Source organism: Manis pentadactyla, chromosome 6, assembly GCF_030020395.1.
Source record: "Manis pentadactyla isolate mManPen7 chromosome 6, mManPen7.hap1, whole genome shotgun sequence".
Classification (NCBI taxonomy): domain Eukaryota; kingdom Metazoa; phylum Chordata; class Mammalia; order Pholidota; family Manidae; genus Manis; species Manis pentadactyla.
In genome coordinates this window covers 3969286-3986854 of record NC_080024.1, presented here as the reverse complement: position 1 = coordinate 3986854, position 17569 = coordinate 3969286, and the positions used below count along the sequence as shown (strand labels likewise).

At 39.5% G+C, this 17569-nt stretch overlaps 1 protein-coding gene across 4 annotated transcripts in view; it reads right to left on the bottom strand.

Moving 5' to 3' along the window:
* IQCA1 (IQ motif containing with AAA domain 1) overlaps nt 1-17569 on the bottom strand; it is a 176433-nt gene that overhangs the window by 117324 nt on the left and 41540 nt on the right. For all 4 annotated transcript variants that reach the window (XM_057503392.1, XM_057503393.1, XM_036901073.2 and 1 more), the window contains one exon: nt 13164-13369. In XM_057503392.1, the coding sequence (XP_057359375.1) occupies nt 13164-13369 (206 nt within the window). The remainder of the gene's footprint in view (nt 1-13163; nt 13370-17569) is intronic.

Genomic DNA, 17569 nt, shown 5'->3' with positions numbered 1-17569 from the left:
AATCCTTGAAAGGAAGAATAAAGCAGCGGGCATCTCGCTTCCCACCTTCAAGCTCTACTACAAAGCCACAGTAATCAAGACAATTTGGTACTGGCACAAGAACAAACCCACAGACCAGTGGAACAGAACAGACAGTCCAGGTATTAACCCAAGCATATATGGTCAATTAATATATGATAAAGGAGCCATGGACATACAATGGGGAAATGACGGCCTCTTCAACAGCTGGTGTTGGGAAAACTGGACAGCTACATGCAAGAGAATGAAACTGGACCATTGTCTAACCCCATACACAAAAGTAAATTCAAAATGGATCAAAAACCTGAATGTAAGCCATGAAACCATAAAACTCTTAGAAAAAAACATAGGCAAAAATCTCTTGGACATAAACATGAGTGACTTCTTCATGAACATATCTCCCTGGGCAAGGGAAACAAAAGCAAAAATGAACAACCGGGACTATATCAAGCTGAAAAGCTTCTGTACAGCAAAGGACACCATCAATAGAACAAAAAGGTATCCTACAGTATGGGAGAATATATTCATAAATGAAAGATCCAATAAAGGGTTGACATCCAAAATATATAAAGAGCTCATGCACCTTAACAAAAAACAGCAAATAATCCAATAAAAATATGGTCAGAGGAACTGAACAGACAGTTCTCCAAAGAAGAAATTCAGATGGCCAACAGACACATGAAAAGGTGCTCCACATCACTAGTCATCACAGAAATGCAAATTAAAACTACAATGAGATATCACCTCACACCAGTCAGGATTGCCACCATCCAAAAGACAAACAACAACAAATGTTGGTGAATCTGTGGAGAAAGGGGAACCCTCCTACACTGCTGGTGGGAATGTAAATCAGTTCAACCATTGTGGAAAGCAGTATGGAGATTCATCAAAATGCTCAAAATAGAAATACCATTTGACCCAGGAATTCCACTCCTAGGAATTTACCCTAAGAATGCAGAAGCCCTGTTCCATAAAGACAGATGCACCGCTATGTTAATCGCAGCACTATTTACAATAGCCAAGAAATGGAAGCAACCTAAGTGCCCATCAGTAGATGAATGGATAAAGAAGATGTGGTACATATATACAATGGAATATTATTCAGCCATAAGAAGAAAACAAATCCTACCATTTGCAACAACGTGGATGGAGGTAGAGGGTATTATGCTCAGTGAAATAAGCCAGGCAGAGAAAGACAAGTACCAAATGATTTCACTCATACGTGGAGTATAAGAACAAAGAAAAAAACTTAAGGAACAAAACAGCAGCAGACTCACAGAACCCAAGATGGACTAACACTTACCAAAGGGAAAGGGACTGGGGAGGATGGGTGGGAAGGGAGGGATAAGGGGGAAAAAGGGACATTATGATTAGCAGACATAATGTAGGGTGGGGCACGGGGAAAGCAGTAGAGCACAGAGAAAACATGTATAGCATCTTACTACGCTGATGGACAGAGACTGTAATGGGGTGTGTGGTGGGGACCTGATAATGGGGGGAATGTAGTAACCACAATGTTGTTCATATAAGTGTATATTAATGATACCAAAAAAGTAAAGATAATAACAAAACAAAAGAAAACATTAAGCTGAGCAAAAGGAAAAAAAAAAAAAGAATGAGGTTCAGAGATGCCCATGGGCACAGGGCCAGCATGAGGTTAGCAGTAGCAATTGGCTGGTGGGTTCTTAATGCCTGTATTGTTTCTCTCCTATTTCTCATTCTAGCATTCTCATATGCCACTTAAAAAAATAAAAGGCAAATGATAACTGGGAAGTCATTGCAATTATATGTCAACAAGCATTAGAAGCAGTAATACTCACTTTAGGACTCCTGCTTTTTAGGAGTCACTTAAAAATATGACATCACAAAAAGAAGCAGATAAATGACAGGGCGGTTCACAGAAGAAATGCTATTGACAAAAAAGCAAGAGTTTCAACTCCTGCCCCTTCCGTTAATAAAATAAATGCAAATTAAAAGATTACTAAGAGCATTTTTCTTAAGCAATTTAACAAAAGATTAAAAAGTTAATAATCAATTCATTAACTAGTGTATCAGTGCAATAGAACACTAAGTGATCATTAAAAACACCTTTTGGAAAATATTTTCAGGACATGGGAAAAATCCAATGTTAAAATTTTTTAAATGAAAAAGAACCCATGAAACCGTAATTGAGTATATATGTGAGAGAAAAGGCTGGAAGGAAATTCATCACAAATTTTTTCAGTAATCTCTACTGAAATTACTTATTTTAATGATTTCAAAATTATTTGATTTTAATTATTTAATTAAATAAAATGATTTTAATTATTTCAAAATTTTTACAATGAACATGTTTTAACATTAGAAAAAAAGACTTCCTTCAAAATTCCTTTAAAACATTTAAATATCCTTTAAAGTAATTTAAAAACTGAGTTAAAAGACAAATCTTAGTGACCCCTTTTGGCATCTGTAACTACTGATTAAATAAGCAGAAGATAAATATTCTAAATTGTGGTAGTATATATACATTGTAAGTTCTTGTCATTTTTTTACAGTTGTCATTGTGTGTGCTATTGGAATTTAGCTTGAGGACTGATCATGTTCCATTTTTCAAAAGACAATATTTGCTTTTTGTTTGTCTTTGATTTAACAAAACAAGGAAAGGGATTTTATCAAAGTCAATTAGATAAATGTAATCTAATTATGAAAATAAATTTGACCTTGACCTAACATTACTTCAAAAGAGGAATCTTTATGTCTTTGTGAATTATATGCACCCCGCCCAGGGGAGCTGCCCTAACATGGCCTCCACACTGACAGGTCAGCAGCATCAGGACGAAGTGCTCTTGTGGGACTGGCCAGTGAGGGCTGGGTCTTCACAGGAAGCCCATCACCCCTGAAACTAGGGAAAGGGCCCCTCTGGATGACCTCAGGGCCTGCCCAGTCTCCTATGACTCCTGAGCCTCAGTTCGGGGGTTTGGGGAGAACCCACACTTACTGCCAGCCTCATGTCTCCGTGTTCTCTTATCTAAGATGATTTTCAAGGGTGCTATGTAGGTATTGCATGAATCCACTTTTTAAAAATTAGGGTGTTTTAAATTTTAAGATATTTATTTTGGATTATCCAAAACTGATTGCTTGTCTTTCTCTCCTAATATATTTCTAACCCAGCCTTTTATTATAAAAATAATACTTTTTGAAAAAAATCTTCTCATAGTACAGAATATAAAATAAAAAGTGGCTCTAAGTCCCCAGAGATAGCCATCTAACAGTTTCTAGTGTGTCCTCCAGAAATTTACCTTAGTAAGTTAAATATGTATATGAATATATATGTATACTTTAATCATTTCACTTCTTTGGGGTTTTAATTGTACATAGTGGCTTCAACTTGGGATTTTGTCATCTAACACTAAATTGGATTTAAAAACATCTATCTAAAAGCAAAGAATCATTTCATTTACAGAAAATGTATTTGTAGACACCTATTTGCTGAAATCAGGAAAGTTCCTGATAACAGAGGTTCACCAACACAGGCCATATCATTCTCATTAACTATGAAAATGAAGGTTTTAATTATAAACTGACATGATTTAATCAGAAGATTCAATTCTTTTGAAACAATAACTTTCTACCTAAATTTCCATGATTGCACAAAATCATCAGAAGTAGCTTTCCTCCAGACACAGTTATGTAATCAGATAAGATGGCAAATCGGCGACACTGTGAGCTTGCACGGGTCACTGCTGTACAGGGACTCATGCACACCCCTCTCAGCACAGGCCTGGTTAACCAGCCAGCATTTATTTGGGAGAGGGGCACACGGATGAGCAGCTGTTTGCAATACAGCAGAAATACTAAAGGCCGACACTAAAGGTCTAAGTGGTTTGCATTTCCATGACTCCATGAAGTAGGTATGGGTCTCGTCCCATATCCCAGATGAGGAAACTGATCCACAGGGAAGCTACATGACTTGCCCAAGGCTACACAGCTATTTCCCAGGACGCTGGGCTGCAGCCTGTGCTCTTAGTTACTGGATGCCAACTGCCAGGAGGAAGAACAGGGCTAGTCAGAGCTCAAGGAGGAAACAGGGAAGAACTGGGGCAGGGGGGGTCCAAGAGTCTCGACTTGAACCAGAAGTTAGTGAGGCCGAGCAGTGGGGGCAGGGAAGAGAAGGTGGGTGACAGGAGACACCTCCTGAGTCCCTGAGTCCCACCCCTTAAGGGTCCCTGCCAAGGAGGTGGGTAAGTGTTGAGAACCCAGATTTCCAGACTTGGAGCCAGTGGAGGAACCTCTGGGTGGGGCTTGTGTTCCTGCCACATGCAGTGCAGTGAGGGGCTTGGATGGCAGTGCGGAGGAGAGACCTGGTGGACGAAGGTCTGAGAGAGCCTGCTTGTCCCCTGAGACCTGGGAGAGTGGCACCACCTGTGCTCCTGGGGGACATGGGCTTCCCAAGAGAACCAGCTCACCAGAGGGGTTCAGCTCAGAAACGAGAGGCCTGGACTGCAGGTGTCCAGTGACTGGGGGCACATGGAAGAAACCACAGGCTGCTGCAAAAAGCCCCCAATAGCTAGGCTGGAACAGAGAGCTGCAGTACACACCTGCAGGGGCCAGCCAGGTACTGACACTAGCACATACCCAGAAGCTGTCCTGTCCAGCCCGCAGCCAGGGCTCTGGCTTCCCTGTCATCAGATGCCATAAGGGGAAGAAAGATGGGGCAACATTCTTGGTAGGCATTTGAATTGACCCCAGATTTACTCAGAATGGACAGTTAGCCTGAAAGACACTATTCAACACCAGAAAGACAGTTCCCTGTAATTGGCAAATTCAAGTTTCTCTTATACTGTGAATGGAGTTCAGGAGGGCAGTCTGAGAACAAGGTTAGTGATTGAAATACAGGGTTTTGGTATTTGGATAACAGAAAAGCATGCTATTTTTAAGAACTAAAATATTGATATCTTTGCTGATATGTGTGTATGTGTATATATACATATATACACACACACATATACTCATGAAACCATCATGATCATAAAAAGCAAGGAGAAAAGCCCAATAAAGAAAAGAAAGAGCTACATGTGTATATATAACCCACCCTGTGTTAAAAGCTTTTCTTTATCTCATTATCATTATCAGTATAGAATGAACATAATCTCAAACTTCTCACTTTAAACTCCCTTTCATTTAAAATGCCCATTTTGGAACCCTATTTCGACCCAGGATTGGATTAAAGATGGCGGTATGAGAGGTGAGACAGAGACCTCCTCCTAAAACTGCATATAATATGAAAATATAATTAATACAACTAATCCTGAAAGAGCAACAGGAAAGAGGGATGCACCAGACTGCATTCACCTACAGAAAAGAATAAACCTCACAGTACAGGGTTATGTACAAAAGCTGTGGCTTGGTGGGACCCAAGCCCCTCCCCCACCCCAGCTCACAGGTGGAAGGAAGAGAAATGGAGCGGGGAGGGAGTGGAGGCCTGGGACTCCTGAACACCTAGCTCAGGAGATCTGCTCTGGAAGCACAAACCTATATTTCATGGTGCTCTTGTGACTAGAGGGGTTGGAAAGCTAAGACAGGCAGAATACCTGGAGAGACTGAGATTCCAGGGATCCATATCCGGCTATTCTGTGACAGAAGAAAGGCAGGCAGTCTGACAGACTTCCTAACAGCGAGAGGGCTGCTGAAGGGGCAAGGATTACACAGAGCTCAATGCTCAGGAGAAAGGACAGGAAGATAAAATTCTCTGGGTGCACTCAACCCAGCAGGTTGGGAACTTTCACAATCTTCAGGTGCTCCAGCCCTTGGCTGGCTACACAGCTCCAAGGCTCCCTCTGTGATACGCAGCCTGCTGTGCCTTCCTCCTGGGCAGCCCCACCTGGCTTGCAAACTGGCAAACCCAACCCTGGCATAGGCCAGCCAGAGGGAAGCCTGACCTACAGCTGCTACAAACACAAAGCATAGAGGCTTATACCTGTGTGCTCGGCCCTCTGATTCCGGCAGTTGAGACATGAATAGCAACTGCATAGCAGGGAACAGCTCTTTCTTCCCCTCAGGCACCAACACCACTCCCCTGAGAGCCCTGTCATTGGTGCAGGGGCTGAGCAGCTCCAGAGAATGGAGCTTCTGGGTACTAGAAGGCACCACATACAAATATGAAATGACAAAGGAACCTTGTTTAAAGCAAATTTATGAATATGCCACAGAAAGATTCAAATGAAAATTGACCTCATAAATCTTCCTCAAAGAGATTTCAAAATAAAAATCATTAATGTGCTCATGGAGATAGAGAAAAATGTTCAAGAACTCAGGAATGAATTCCGGTCAGAGATCCAATCATTATGGAACACAGTATCAGAAATGAAACATACACTGGAAGGTTTTAAAAGCAGATTAGATATGGTAAAGGAGATGATAAATGAAATAGAAATTAGGGAAGAGGAATACAAAGAAGCTGAGGCACAGAGAGAAAAAATGAAATGAAATCTAAGAATGAAAGAATACTGAAAGAATACTGACCAATCCAAATGGAATAATATTTGTATTATAGGGGTACCAGAAGAAGAAGAGAGAGAAAAAGGGATAGAAAGTGTCTTTGAGGAGGTAATTGCTGAAAACTTCCCCAATCTGGGGAAGGAGATATTCTCTCAGGCTGTGGAGGTGCACAGGTCTCTCAACACAAGGGAACCAAGGAGGACAACAAGACATATAATAATTAAAATGGCAAAGATCAAGGATAATGACAGAGTATTAAAAGCAGCCAGAGAGATAAATAAGATCACATACAAAGGAAAACCCATCAGGCTATCATCAGACTTCTCAGCAGAAACCTTACAGACCAGAAGAGAGTGGCATGATGTATTTAATGCAATGAAGCAGAAGGGCCTCAAAACAAGATTATGTTATCTGGCAAGATTATCATTTAAAATTGAAGGAGGGTTTAAACAATTTCCAGGTAAGCAAAAGATGAGAGAATTTACCTCCCAAAAACCATGTCTACAGTGTATTTTGGAGGGACTGCTATAGATGGAAGTGTTCCTAAGGTTCAATAGCTGTCACATAAGGTAATAAAGGCACAGTAAAGAAAGTAGAACAGCTAATTACTAAGCAAATGCAAAATTAAATGAACTATCCCCAAAGTCAATCAAGGGATAGACAAAGAGTACAGAATATGATATCTAATATATAAAGAATGGAGAAGGAAGAAAAAGGAGAGAAAAAGAACCTTTAGATTGTGTTTGTAATCACATACTAAGTGAGTTAAGTTAGACTCTTAGATAGTAAGAAAGTTACCCTTGAACCTTTGGTAACCACAAATCTAAAGCCTGTAATGGCAATAAGTATATACCTATTGATAATCACTCTAAATGTAAATGGACTGAATGCACCAATCAAAAGAGATAGAGTCACTGAATGGATAAAAAACAAGACCCATCTATATGTTGCCTACAAGAGACTTACTTAAAACCCAAAGACATACACAGACTAAAAGTGAAGGGATGAAAAAAGATATTTCATACAATAAAAGGGAGAAAAAAGCAGGACTTGCAGTACTTGTATCAGACAAAACAGACTTCAAAACAAAGAAAGTCACAGAAGACAAAGAAAGACATTACATAATGATAAAGGGGTCAATCCAACAAGAAGATTTAACCATTATAAATATCTGTGCACACAGCACAGGAGCACCTTCATATGTGAAACAAATACTAATAGAATTAAAAGGGGAAATAGAATGCAATCCTTTCATTCTAGGAGACTTCAACATTCCAGTCACTCCAAAGGACAGATGAACCAGACAGAAAATAAGCAGGGAGACAGTCATTGAAGAACACATTAGAACAGACAGACCACAGACATCTACAGAACTCTACACCCAAAAGCAGCAGAATACACATACTTCTCAAGTGCACATGGAACATTTTTAAGAATAGATCATATACTAGGCCACAAAAAGAGCCTTGGTAAATTCAAAAAGATTGAAATTGTACCAATCAGTTTCTCAGACCACAAAGGTATGAAATTAGAAATAAATTATGCAAAGAAAATGAAAAATCCCACAAACATATGGAGGCTTTACAACATGCTCCTAAATAACTAATGGATCAATGACCAAACATAAACAGACATTAAACAATATATGGAGACAAATGACTACAGTAATTCAACACTGCAAAATCTGTGGGATGCAGTGAAGGTCATGCTAAGAGGAGAGTATATTGCAATACAGGCCTACCTCAGGAAAGAAGAACAATCCCATATGAACAGTCTAAACTCACAATTAATGAAACTAGAAAAAGAACAAAAGAGGCCCAAAGTCAGTAGAAGGAGGGACATAATAAAAATTAGAGGAGAAATGAATAAAAATGAGAAGAATAAAACAATAGAAAGAATCAATGAAAGCAAGAGCTGGTTTTTCGAGAAAATAAACAAAATAGATAAATCCCTAGCCAGACTTATCAAGAAAAAAGGGGAGTCTACACACATAAACAGAATCAGAAATGAGAAAGGAGAAATCACTACCGATACCACGGAAATACAAAGAATTATTAGAGAACACTATGAAAAATTATATGCTAACAAACTGGATAACATAGAAGAAATGGACAACTTTCTAGAAAAATACAACCTTCCAAGGCTGACCCAGAAAGAAACAGAAAATCTGAACAGACCAATTACCAGCAGTGAAATTGAATTGGTAATGAAAAAACTACCTAAGAACAAAATACCAGGCCAGATGGCTTCACCACTGAATTTTATCAAACATTTAGTGAAGACCTAATACCAATCCTCCTTAAAGTTTTCCAAAAAGTAGAAAAAGAGGGAATATTCCCAAACTCATTTTATGAGGCCAGCATCACTCTAATACCCAAACAAGGCAAAGACATCACAAAAAAAGAGAATTACAGACTAATATCCCTGATGAACATAGAAGCAAAAATACTCTACAAAATATTAGCAAACCAAATTAAAAAATACACCAAAAAGATCATTCATCATGATCAAGTAGGATTTATTCCAGGGATGCAAGGATGGTACAACATTTGAAAATCCATCAACAACATCCACCACATCAACCAAAAGAAGGACAAAAACCACATGATCATCTCCATAGATGCTGAAAAAACATTCAACAAAATTCAACATCCATTCTTGATAAAAACTCTCAACAAATGGGTATAGAGGGCAAGCACCTCAACATAAAGGCCATATATGACAAACCCACAGCCAACATCATAGTTAACAGTGAGAAGCTGACAGCTTTTCCTTTAATATCGACAACAAGAAAAGGATGCCCACTCTCCCACTTCTATTCAACAGAGTACTGGAGGTCCTAGCCATGGCAATCAGACAACACAAAGAAATAAAAGGCATCCAGATTGGCAAGGAAGAAGTTAAACTGTCCCTGTTTGCAGATGACATGATATTGTACATAAAAAACCCTAAAGAATCCACTCCAAAACTACTAGATCTAATATCTGAATTCAGCAAAGTTGCAGGATACAAAATTAATACATAGAAATCTGTTGCATTCCTATACACTAACAAAGAACTAGCAGAAAGATAAATCAGGAAAACAATTCCATTCACAATTGCATAAAAAAAATACCTAGGAATAAACATAACCATGGAAGTGAGAGACCTATACTCTGAAAACTACAAGACACTCATGAAAGAAATTAAATAAGATACCAATAAATGGAAACACATCCCATGCTCATGGATAGAAGACTTAATATTGTCAAAATGGCCATCCTGACTAAAGCAATCTACAGTTTCAACACAATTCCTATCAAAATACCTAAAGCATTCTTCAATGAACTAGAGCAAATCATTCTAAAATTCATATGGAACCACAAAAGACCCCAAATAGCGAAAGAAATCCTGAGAAGGAAGAATAAAGCAGGGGGGATTATGCTCCCCAGCTTCAAGCTCTACTACAAAGCCACAGTAATCAAGACAATTTGGTACTGACACAGAACAGAACCATAGACCAGTGGAACAGACTAGAGAGCCCTGATATAAACCCATGCATTTATGGTCAATTAATACATGCTAAAGGAGCTGGGGACATACAGTGGGGAAATGTCAGCCTCTTCAACAACTGGTGTTGGCAAAAATGGACAGCTAGATGCCAGAGAATGAAACTGGATTATTGTTTAACCCCATACATAAAAGTAAACTCGAAATGGATCAAAGACCTGAATGTAAGTCATGAAATCATAAAACTCTTAGAAGACAACAGTCAAAAATAGCCAGAATATAAATATGGGCAACTTTTTCCTGAACGCTTCTCCTCAAGCAAGGGAAACAAAAGCAAATAAGAACACATGGGACTACATCGAACTAAAAAGCTTCTGTACAGCAAAGGACACCATCAACAGAACAAAAAGGCATCCTACAGTGTGGGAGAATATATGTGTAAATGACATATCTGACAAGGTTTTAACATCCAAAATATATAAAAAATTCATATGCCTCAACACCCAAAAAGCAAATAATCCAATTAAAATACAGGCAGAAGATATGAATAGACACTTCTCCAAAGAAGAATTTCAGATCGTCAACAGACACATGAAAAGATGCTCCATATCACTAATCAGGGAAATGCAAATTAAAACCACAAGGAGATATCACCTCACACCGGTAAGGATGGCCAGCATCGAAAAGCCTAAGAACAACAAATGCTGGCCAGGATGCGGAGAAAGGGGAACCCTCCTGTACTGCTGGTGGGAATGTAAGCTAGCTCAACGATTGTGGAAAGCAATATGGAGGTTCCTCAAAAAACTAAAAATAGAAATACCATTTGACCCGGGAATCCCACCCTTTGGAATTGACCCAAAGAATATTCTCAGATTCAAAAAGACAAATGCACCCCTGTTTATCTCAGCACTATTTTCAATAGCCAAGATATGGAAGCAACCTAAGTGTCCATCAGTAGATGAATGGATAAAGAAGATGTGGTACATACACACAATGGAATACTATTCAGCCATAAGAAAGAAACAAATCCTACCATTTGCAACATCATGGATGGAGCTGGAGGGTATTATGCTCAGTGAAATAAGCCAGGCAGAGAAAAACAAGTGCCAAATGATTTCCCTCATTTGTGGAGCATAACAGTGAAGCAAAACGGAAGGAACAAAACAGCAGCAGACTCACAGACACCAAGGGACTAGTGGTTACCAAAGGGGAGGGGTGTGGGAGGGTGGGTCAGGAGGGAGGGACATGGGGATTGAGGGGTATTATGTTTAGTACACATGCTGTGGGGGATCACAGGGAAAACAGTGTAGCACAGAGAAGGGAAGCAGTGAATCTGTGGCATCTTATTACACTGATGGACAGTGACTGCAATGGGCTGTGGGTGGGGACTTGATAATATGGGTAAATGTAGTAACCACATTGTTTCTTCATGTGAAACCTTCATAAGAGTGTATATCAATAATACCTTAATAAAAAAATTAATTAAAAAAATAAAATGCCTGTTTTGTTTAAAATATCCGATAAATAAGATACAAAAAGGAAACCTCACAAATTTAATCAGTTTTGAATTTTTAAAAACCATCCGTATTTTAAAATTGTATTTACATAAAAAAGGACAGAATTCCCTAATTAAAAAATGTATTTGTTATAGTGCACATTTACAGAGAAACTTTGTTATAAAATGTAAGTATTACTGAGGAAATACTGTTAGGTTTATCCATAGTTAATACAGGAGAAGTTTATGATAGTTGAGATGTTTCTAAATCATTGTAAAAAGTATCCATTGATACATATTAGAAATCTATTGCCACATAACAAATTATTTCAGAGTTTAGTGATGGAAACATTAATTATGCTGCCATTTCTGTGAGTAAAGAACCAGATGTGGCTCAGCAAGGTGCCTCGGCCTCCCGCAAGGCTGCATGTGTCGCCGGGGCTGTGGTCTGTTCTGAAGGCTCACCCGGGGCAGACTCCACCCTCAAGCCCACGCACATGGCTGTGAGCAGGATTTAGTTCTTGTCAGGCTGTTGGAGGGAGGCTCTCTGTCCCCTGCCACTTGGGCCTCTCCTTTGGGCAGTTTTGAACATGGCAGCTGATATTTCTCAGAAACAGTGAGGGAGAAGCCATTGAAAGGGCAAGAGGGTGGAGCCAGATGGTGGTGGCATCCCATCATTTTCTGCCTTTTCTGTCTTCAGAGGTGAACTTCTAGGTCTAGGGCACGCTCAAGGGAGAGCCTTAGGAGGAACAGGAGGTGAGGTCACTGGAAGTCATCCTAGAGGCTGCATCTTTTCATGTACTTTTCTACTGCAAATCAGTTACATCCTCTGGTCCTGGTGAGCTAACCAACGACGGGGCCTGACAATCTCTGAGCCTAATGTGAGATGGCTAATGTCCATCGAGGAGCACCGATGGCCACGTCTGGCCTGCTTGGCTCCTTGGATGGACAGATCACAACAATCTGCCCTCTTTGCTTCCCCTCGTGAAATAAAATAGATTTTAAAACTGCTCTAATTAGGTTATCTACAAAGTGTTCTACTATATGGAAACTTCTCCAGTGTTCTACAAATGTTTGTTCTACTGTGTGTGCATGTCTAAAAGAGGAATACCATTCAAAAACCATCTTCTGTAAACAAGCTTTAAGTCATTTCACTTCAGAGCATTAAAGGAGATAGTTAATGCAGGAAGGCCTGTGGCTTTGTCCCCAGGACTGCCACCTACCCATTACTTCATGGAGGTTTGAGGGACAGGTGTCAGGTCCTGGATTCAGCAGCTGTCTGGAAGAATCATTATGAATCTCAGGTCTCTGACAAATAGGGACGCCAGCCAAACCCCAGAAGGACGGGCACCCTGGTCTGCTTGTGGCTGGATCCCTTGGCCTTTAGATACTTGGCCTGTGAAATCCCCCAGTTGTAGGGCTGGATCATTCACCCATGGGTTCAACTCCATTTGGCCATAGAAGAATTATATGGACCTTATTTTTTTAAAAATCCACCCGGTCAAAAAGCAATTTGATTAAAAAAATCAGTTCCTAAATTCTCAGCCTTGACATTCACTTTTTTAAAATGAAATTTAAAAAACCTTCATGAATCTGTATGAATATGCTTCTGTGCTTAAAACATGCAGGAACCTCAACCGTGACAGGAGGGCCTGAGGACATATGGCTGAGCTCTCACGTTCACCTGCACTCGATGAACCAATGCCGGATCTGGTCCTGGAGGTTCTCTTGGATGTCTGGACCTTCTATTAATTTCAGGTCGTCCTTGACTGTAACCAAGGCTTCTTTGTAGTCCTCTTCATGCCTCATCTGCACCTCATCCCTCATGTTGGCTACCTTTTGGGCCTGGATTATTGTAGCACTGACTTCATTAAACAGAGGTGGTGGATTCTGAAAACACAAGCAAAAGAAAAGTTCGAGATCATAAAGGTTATAGAGCTGGTGAAAAATATTAGATGCTAATGAAATATGTCAATATCTTTGATGGTGTCTACCAAAGGCCTATAGGAAATACATGCAAAATAAAAGATTCAGACGTGGCTGGACAAATCTGAAGAAGTGATTCCCCACCATGTGGAGGACGGACGGGGATCACTCCATACCATTTCCCAGAATCTGGGTAGGGACGTGGTCAGCTTGGAAAATGCATATTCAATGAACATTTAAAAAATGTTTTCAAACTACAGAAAGTAGAGCTTTCCCAGATCCTCTTGGTTAGTGAGAGAGCAAAACAGATCGATAAGAAAATATTTGAAGCAAGATTGGGGAGAAGAGCTTGAGTGCTCTGATTTCAAAAAAGACTTCATCAGAATCCATCTGAAAACATCCTTCCTACCGTGACAGACCTCCCAGGAAGGAGATGCTCAGCTGACACTAGATATTCACTCTAATATTACACCTTGTTTTTGTAATGTTCTACCTTAAAATCTGCTGGTTAGCAAGTCATCAAAAGTCTGGTCCAACATCTATGGAAGGTTGTTGTAAGAAAAAATATAAAAATCACTTTGAGATGTCATTTCTGTTCTCTAGAATCTCTAAAGAAATGAAGCTGGCAAAGTAAAAGTAATATATGATAGTGGGGAACAGGGTCAGATAATCTACAAAGGTGCCATGCTGTAGGTTTGAATGGAAAGGAACTTGGGAAAGGAGAACACGTATGGGGCTTGTGGTGCCTTGTGGAATCACAGCCATGAGTAGAGAGTTTTTCTTTACAGATAAAGATCCTGAGCTCAAAGGAGCTCAGAGATTCAGCCCAGTTCCTTTGGCAAATGGAGGGCAAATTCAGTGGTGTGCTGGGGCCAGCCAAAAGCCTATCTCATCATGGCTCCTGAGATCTGATTGATATAGTTTTGCAAGTTTGTTGTTAAATACAGTCATTTAAAAACGCTAAATTTTATGTGCTTTGTATAATTAAATAAATTATATTAAAAACAAGATTATTAATACACAAAACTCATCACTTCTGAATTACTTCACTGCATGTTACTATCATCTATGCTCTTGAAATTATGTCTATTGTATCTGTATGGGTGACAATATTGTGTAGTGGCTGCCACAGTGCACATCTTCCCACTTGTGTTCATTCAGGTTAGTAGTGTGAAGCTGGCTATGATAGGACTATTTACAACGTGGGAATTAGCAAATGCTATAAATTATGCAGGAAAACATAAAAGTGTGTCATGTCCGTATCAGCTGCATTGTAAATAGCACAAAAAGTTGAGGAAATACCTTCCAGTATTCAAAATCTATAATCTGACTCAAAAAGGAGTATGCAACTTTAGAAAATGGTGAATGAGTGTGTTTCTGACATACATTTTGTTGTTTCACATTCATCTTACTTATTAATGCAAATTAAAATATTAGTCAACATTCTTATCAGAACTACATTCATTGATTAGTTGCAACCAAAGGCTGACAACAGATATAAGCATTCAATAAAATCAAGGAAAGTATTCTGTAATTATTGATGGCTATATAGAATTTGTAATCAAGAACAATGTATATTTTATTATTTGTAATAACACACCCTCATATCAATGAAACTATAATAAATGTGGGTATGAATATCTATGCACACATTTTTTCCAGAGAACCATGGTTAAGCACTACCAGCATGCCATTGGTACATCCAAAACTAGAACCCAGTTGGCCTGAAGGTCCTTCCATCACTCACTGGTCATCTGCATTCCACCCATTGCCCACTTTCTGTGAGCCTTCCTTCCCAACAAGGTACATGGTACGGAATGGGCAAAGAGCCCTCAGAATGTAGGCAAAGCTAACCTCAAAGGAGTTTTGTTGAATCAGATGCATAGAAGGAATTTCCTCTTCCTGGAAAAGGGAACAGTATAAACCAAGGCACTGAAATGGAAAGAGAATGTGGGCTGTGGGAACCGGATGAGCCAGAGTTGGGTAGAAGAATTAGCAGCTCCAGTCATCTCCAAATAGCTAACACTCTTTCATCTCTGACACCTGGTAAAGCCTGTGGGTTTCTTTGCAAAATAATCTTTTCAAGTGCATAAAAATAAAATACATAGATTTATAAAGGAAACCAATTATACAGACACACAGCTCGACCTGGTAATGATTAGCCGGGGTCGTGGATTACTGAGGGGAAGGCTGCAGAGGGGAAGTGCTATTTCCGTCACATCGCATCAGGATGACATACTATGAACATGCCCTGAGATGGTGCATGTTGGCTTTGATCACATCTGTATGCTTTTCACTGTAAGATTATTCTCGCCACCCCCCAATGCCAACTGTCCTCTTTGGAAGGAAGTCGTTACGTGTAGCCCCCACTTCAGGAGTGGGGAATTATGCTGTCCTTCCTTAAGGGTGGAGCATCTAAAATTATTTGGAATGTTTCTGCATAGAAGATTTGTCTCTTCTTCCATATTTATTAATTTATTCAATCTTTTATTTATGTCGGCATGGATTCACAAATATTCATTTTCTACTTTGGGTTACAAACCAACACTAATTTACTATTTTGTTGTTCAAAATGTCTCAGTTTTGACCACTGGGAGCTCATTCAGTCGCTGCTAGTTCCTGTGTCACTCTCAAATTCCTCCATCATTGTGGGTGTGGGTATGTAGTGTTTTTGTGTTTGTTTTACTTCCACATAATTCTGAAACTTCAAATAATTGCCTCCTTACTTGCCTCACATCATCACAATCCAAGAACAGGACAACGGGGAAAGGTTAGTCTCTCCAATAAATAATTTTGGGAAAACTGGATATGCACCTGCAGAGGAATGAAATTAGACCCTTACCTCACACTGCGTGCAAACATCAATTCAAAATGGATTAAAGACTTCAGTGTCAGACCTGGAACTGTAAGACTACTAGACAAAAACAGAGAAAAGGCTTCCTGACATTGATCTTGATGGTGATTTTTTGGGTAAGACGCCAAGAGCAGAGGCAACAGAAGGGAAAACAGACACGTGGGATTACACCAAATCAAAAGCTTCTGCACAGCAAAGGATACAGTGTGATAAAAGGAACAGGTGAAATCTACAGAATAGGTGAACATATGTGCAAATCATACCTCTGATAAGGGGTTGATGTCCAAAATATATAAGGGACTTACACAACTCAATAATCTGACTAAAAAAATGGGCAAAGGATCTGAATGGGCATTTTTGCAAAGAAGACAAACAAATGGCCATTTTGCTATTTTCTGGGCAGTTTCCTAGGAGGTGGTTTCTGACAGGCGGGGCCAACAGTGACTAGCTTGTTGGAAACCTAAAAAAAGTGCTCAACATCACTAATCATTAGAGAAATGAGAATCAAAACCACACGGAGATACCACCTCATGTCAGTTAGAGTGGTTACTACCAAAAAGGCAAAAGGCAAGCATTGGTTGGGATGTGGAGAAAAGAGGACCCTTTCTGCTGTGGGTGGGCATGTAAATTGTTACAGCCTCTAGGGAAAACTGTGGAAGTTCCTCAAAAAGCTAATGATAGAACTACCATATGATCCAGCAATTCCACTTCTGGAAATGAAATTTCAACCTTGAAGTGGTATTTATTGCAGCATTATTGCCAATAGCCAAGATATTTAGGATACAATCTAAAAGCCAGGGATCATTTTAAATCTGAAAACCATATCATTATAAGGAATCTTCTTGTTAATGCTTCTTTACAATTTCCTTCCTTTTTTTCTCCCTGAAACTCCTGCAATTTTCTTTTCACATATCCTTCATTCTTCTCTTTGCCATTTTGCTATTTTCTGGGCAGTTTCCTAGGAGGTGGCTTCCGACAGGCGGGGCCAACAGTGACTAGCTTGTTGGAAACCTGAGTGCTGTGCTCTCTAGATAAGCTGATTTTCCTTCTGAAATCCCTTACGGGGAGATACACTTGGAGTTATGAAAGTTCATCAAAATGTGATTAGGTGTGGGCACTGTATTCATCATATTCTCCATTTGGGGTCCATTTAGAATAACAACTTGTTTTCAAGTGTGAAAAATTTCCATCTATTATTTCTTTTTTTCCCCATTTCTCTCTGTAACAAATACTAGACAAATGCCAGACTACTAGATTGATCTTTCGTAATACAGAACTTCTCTCTTACATTTTCTATCACCCCTTTATAT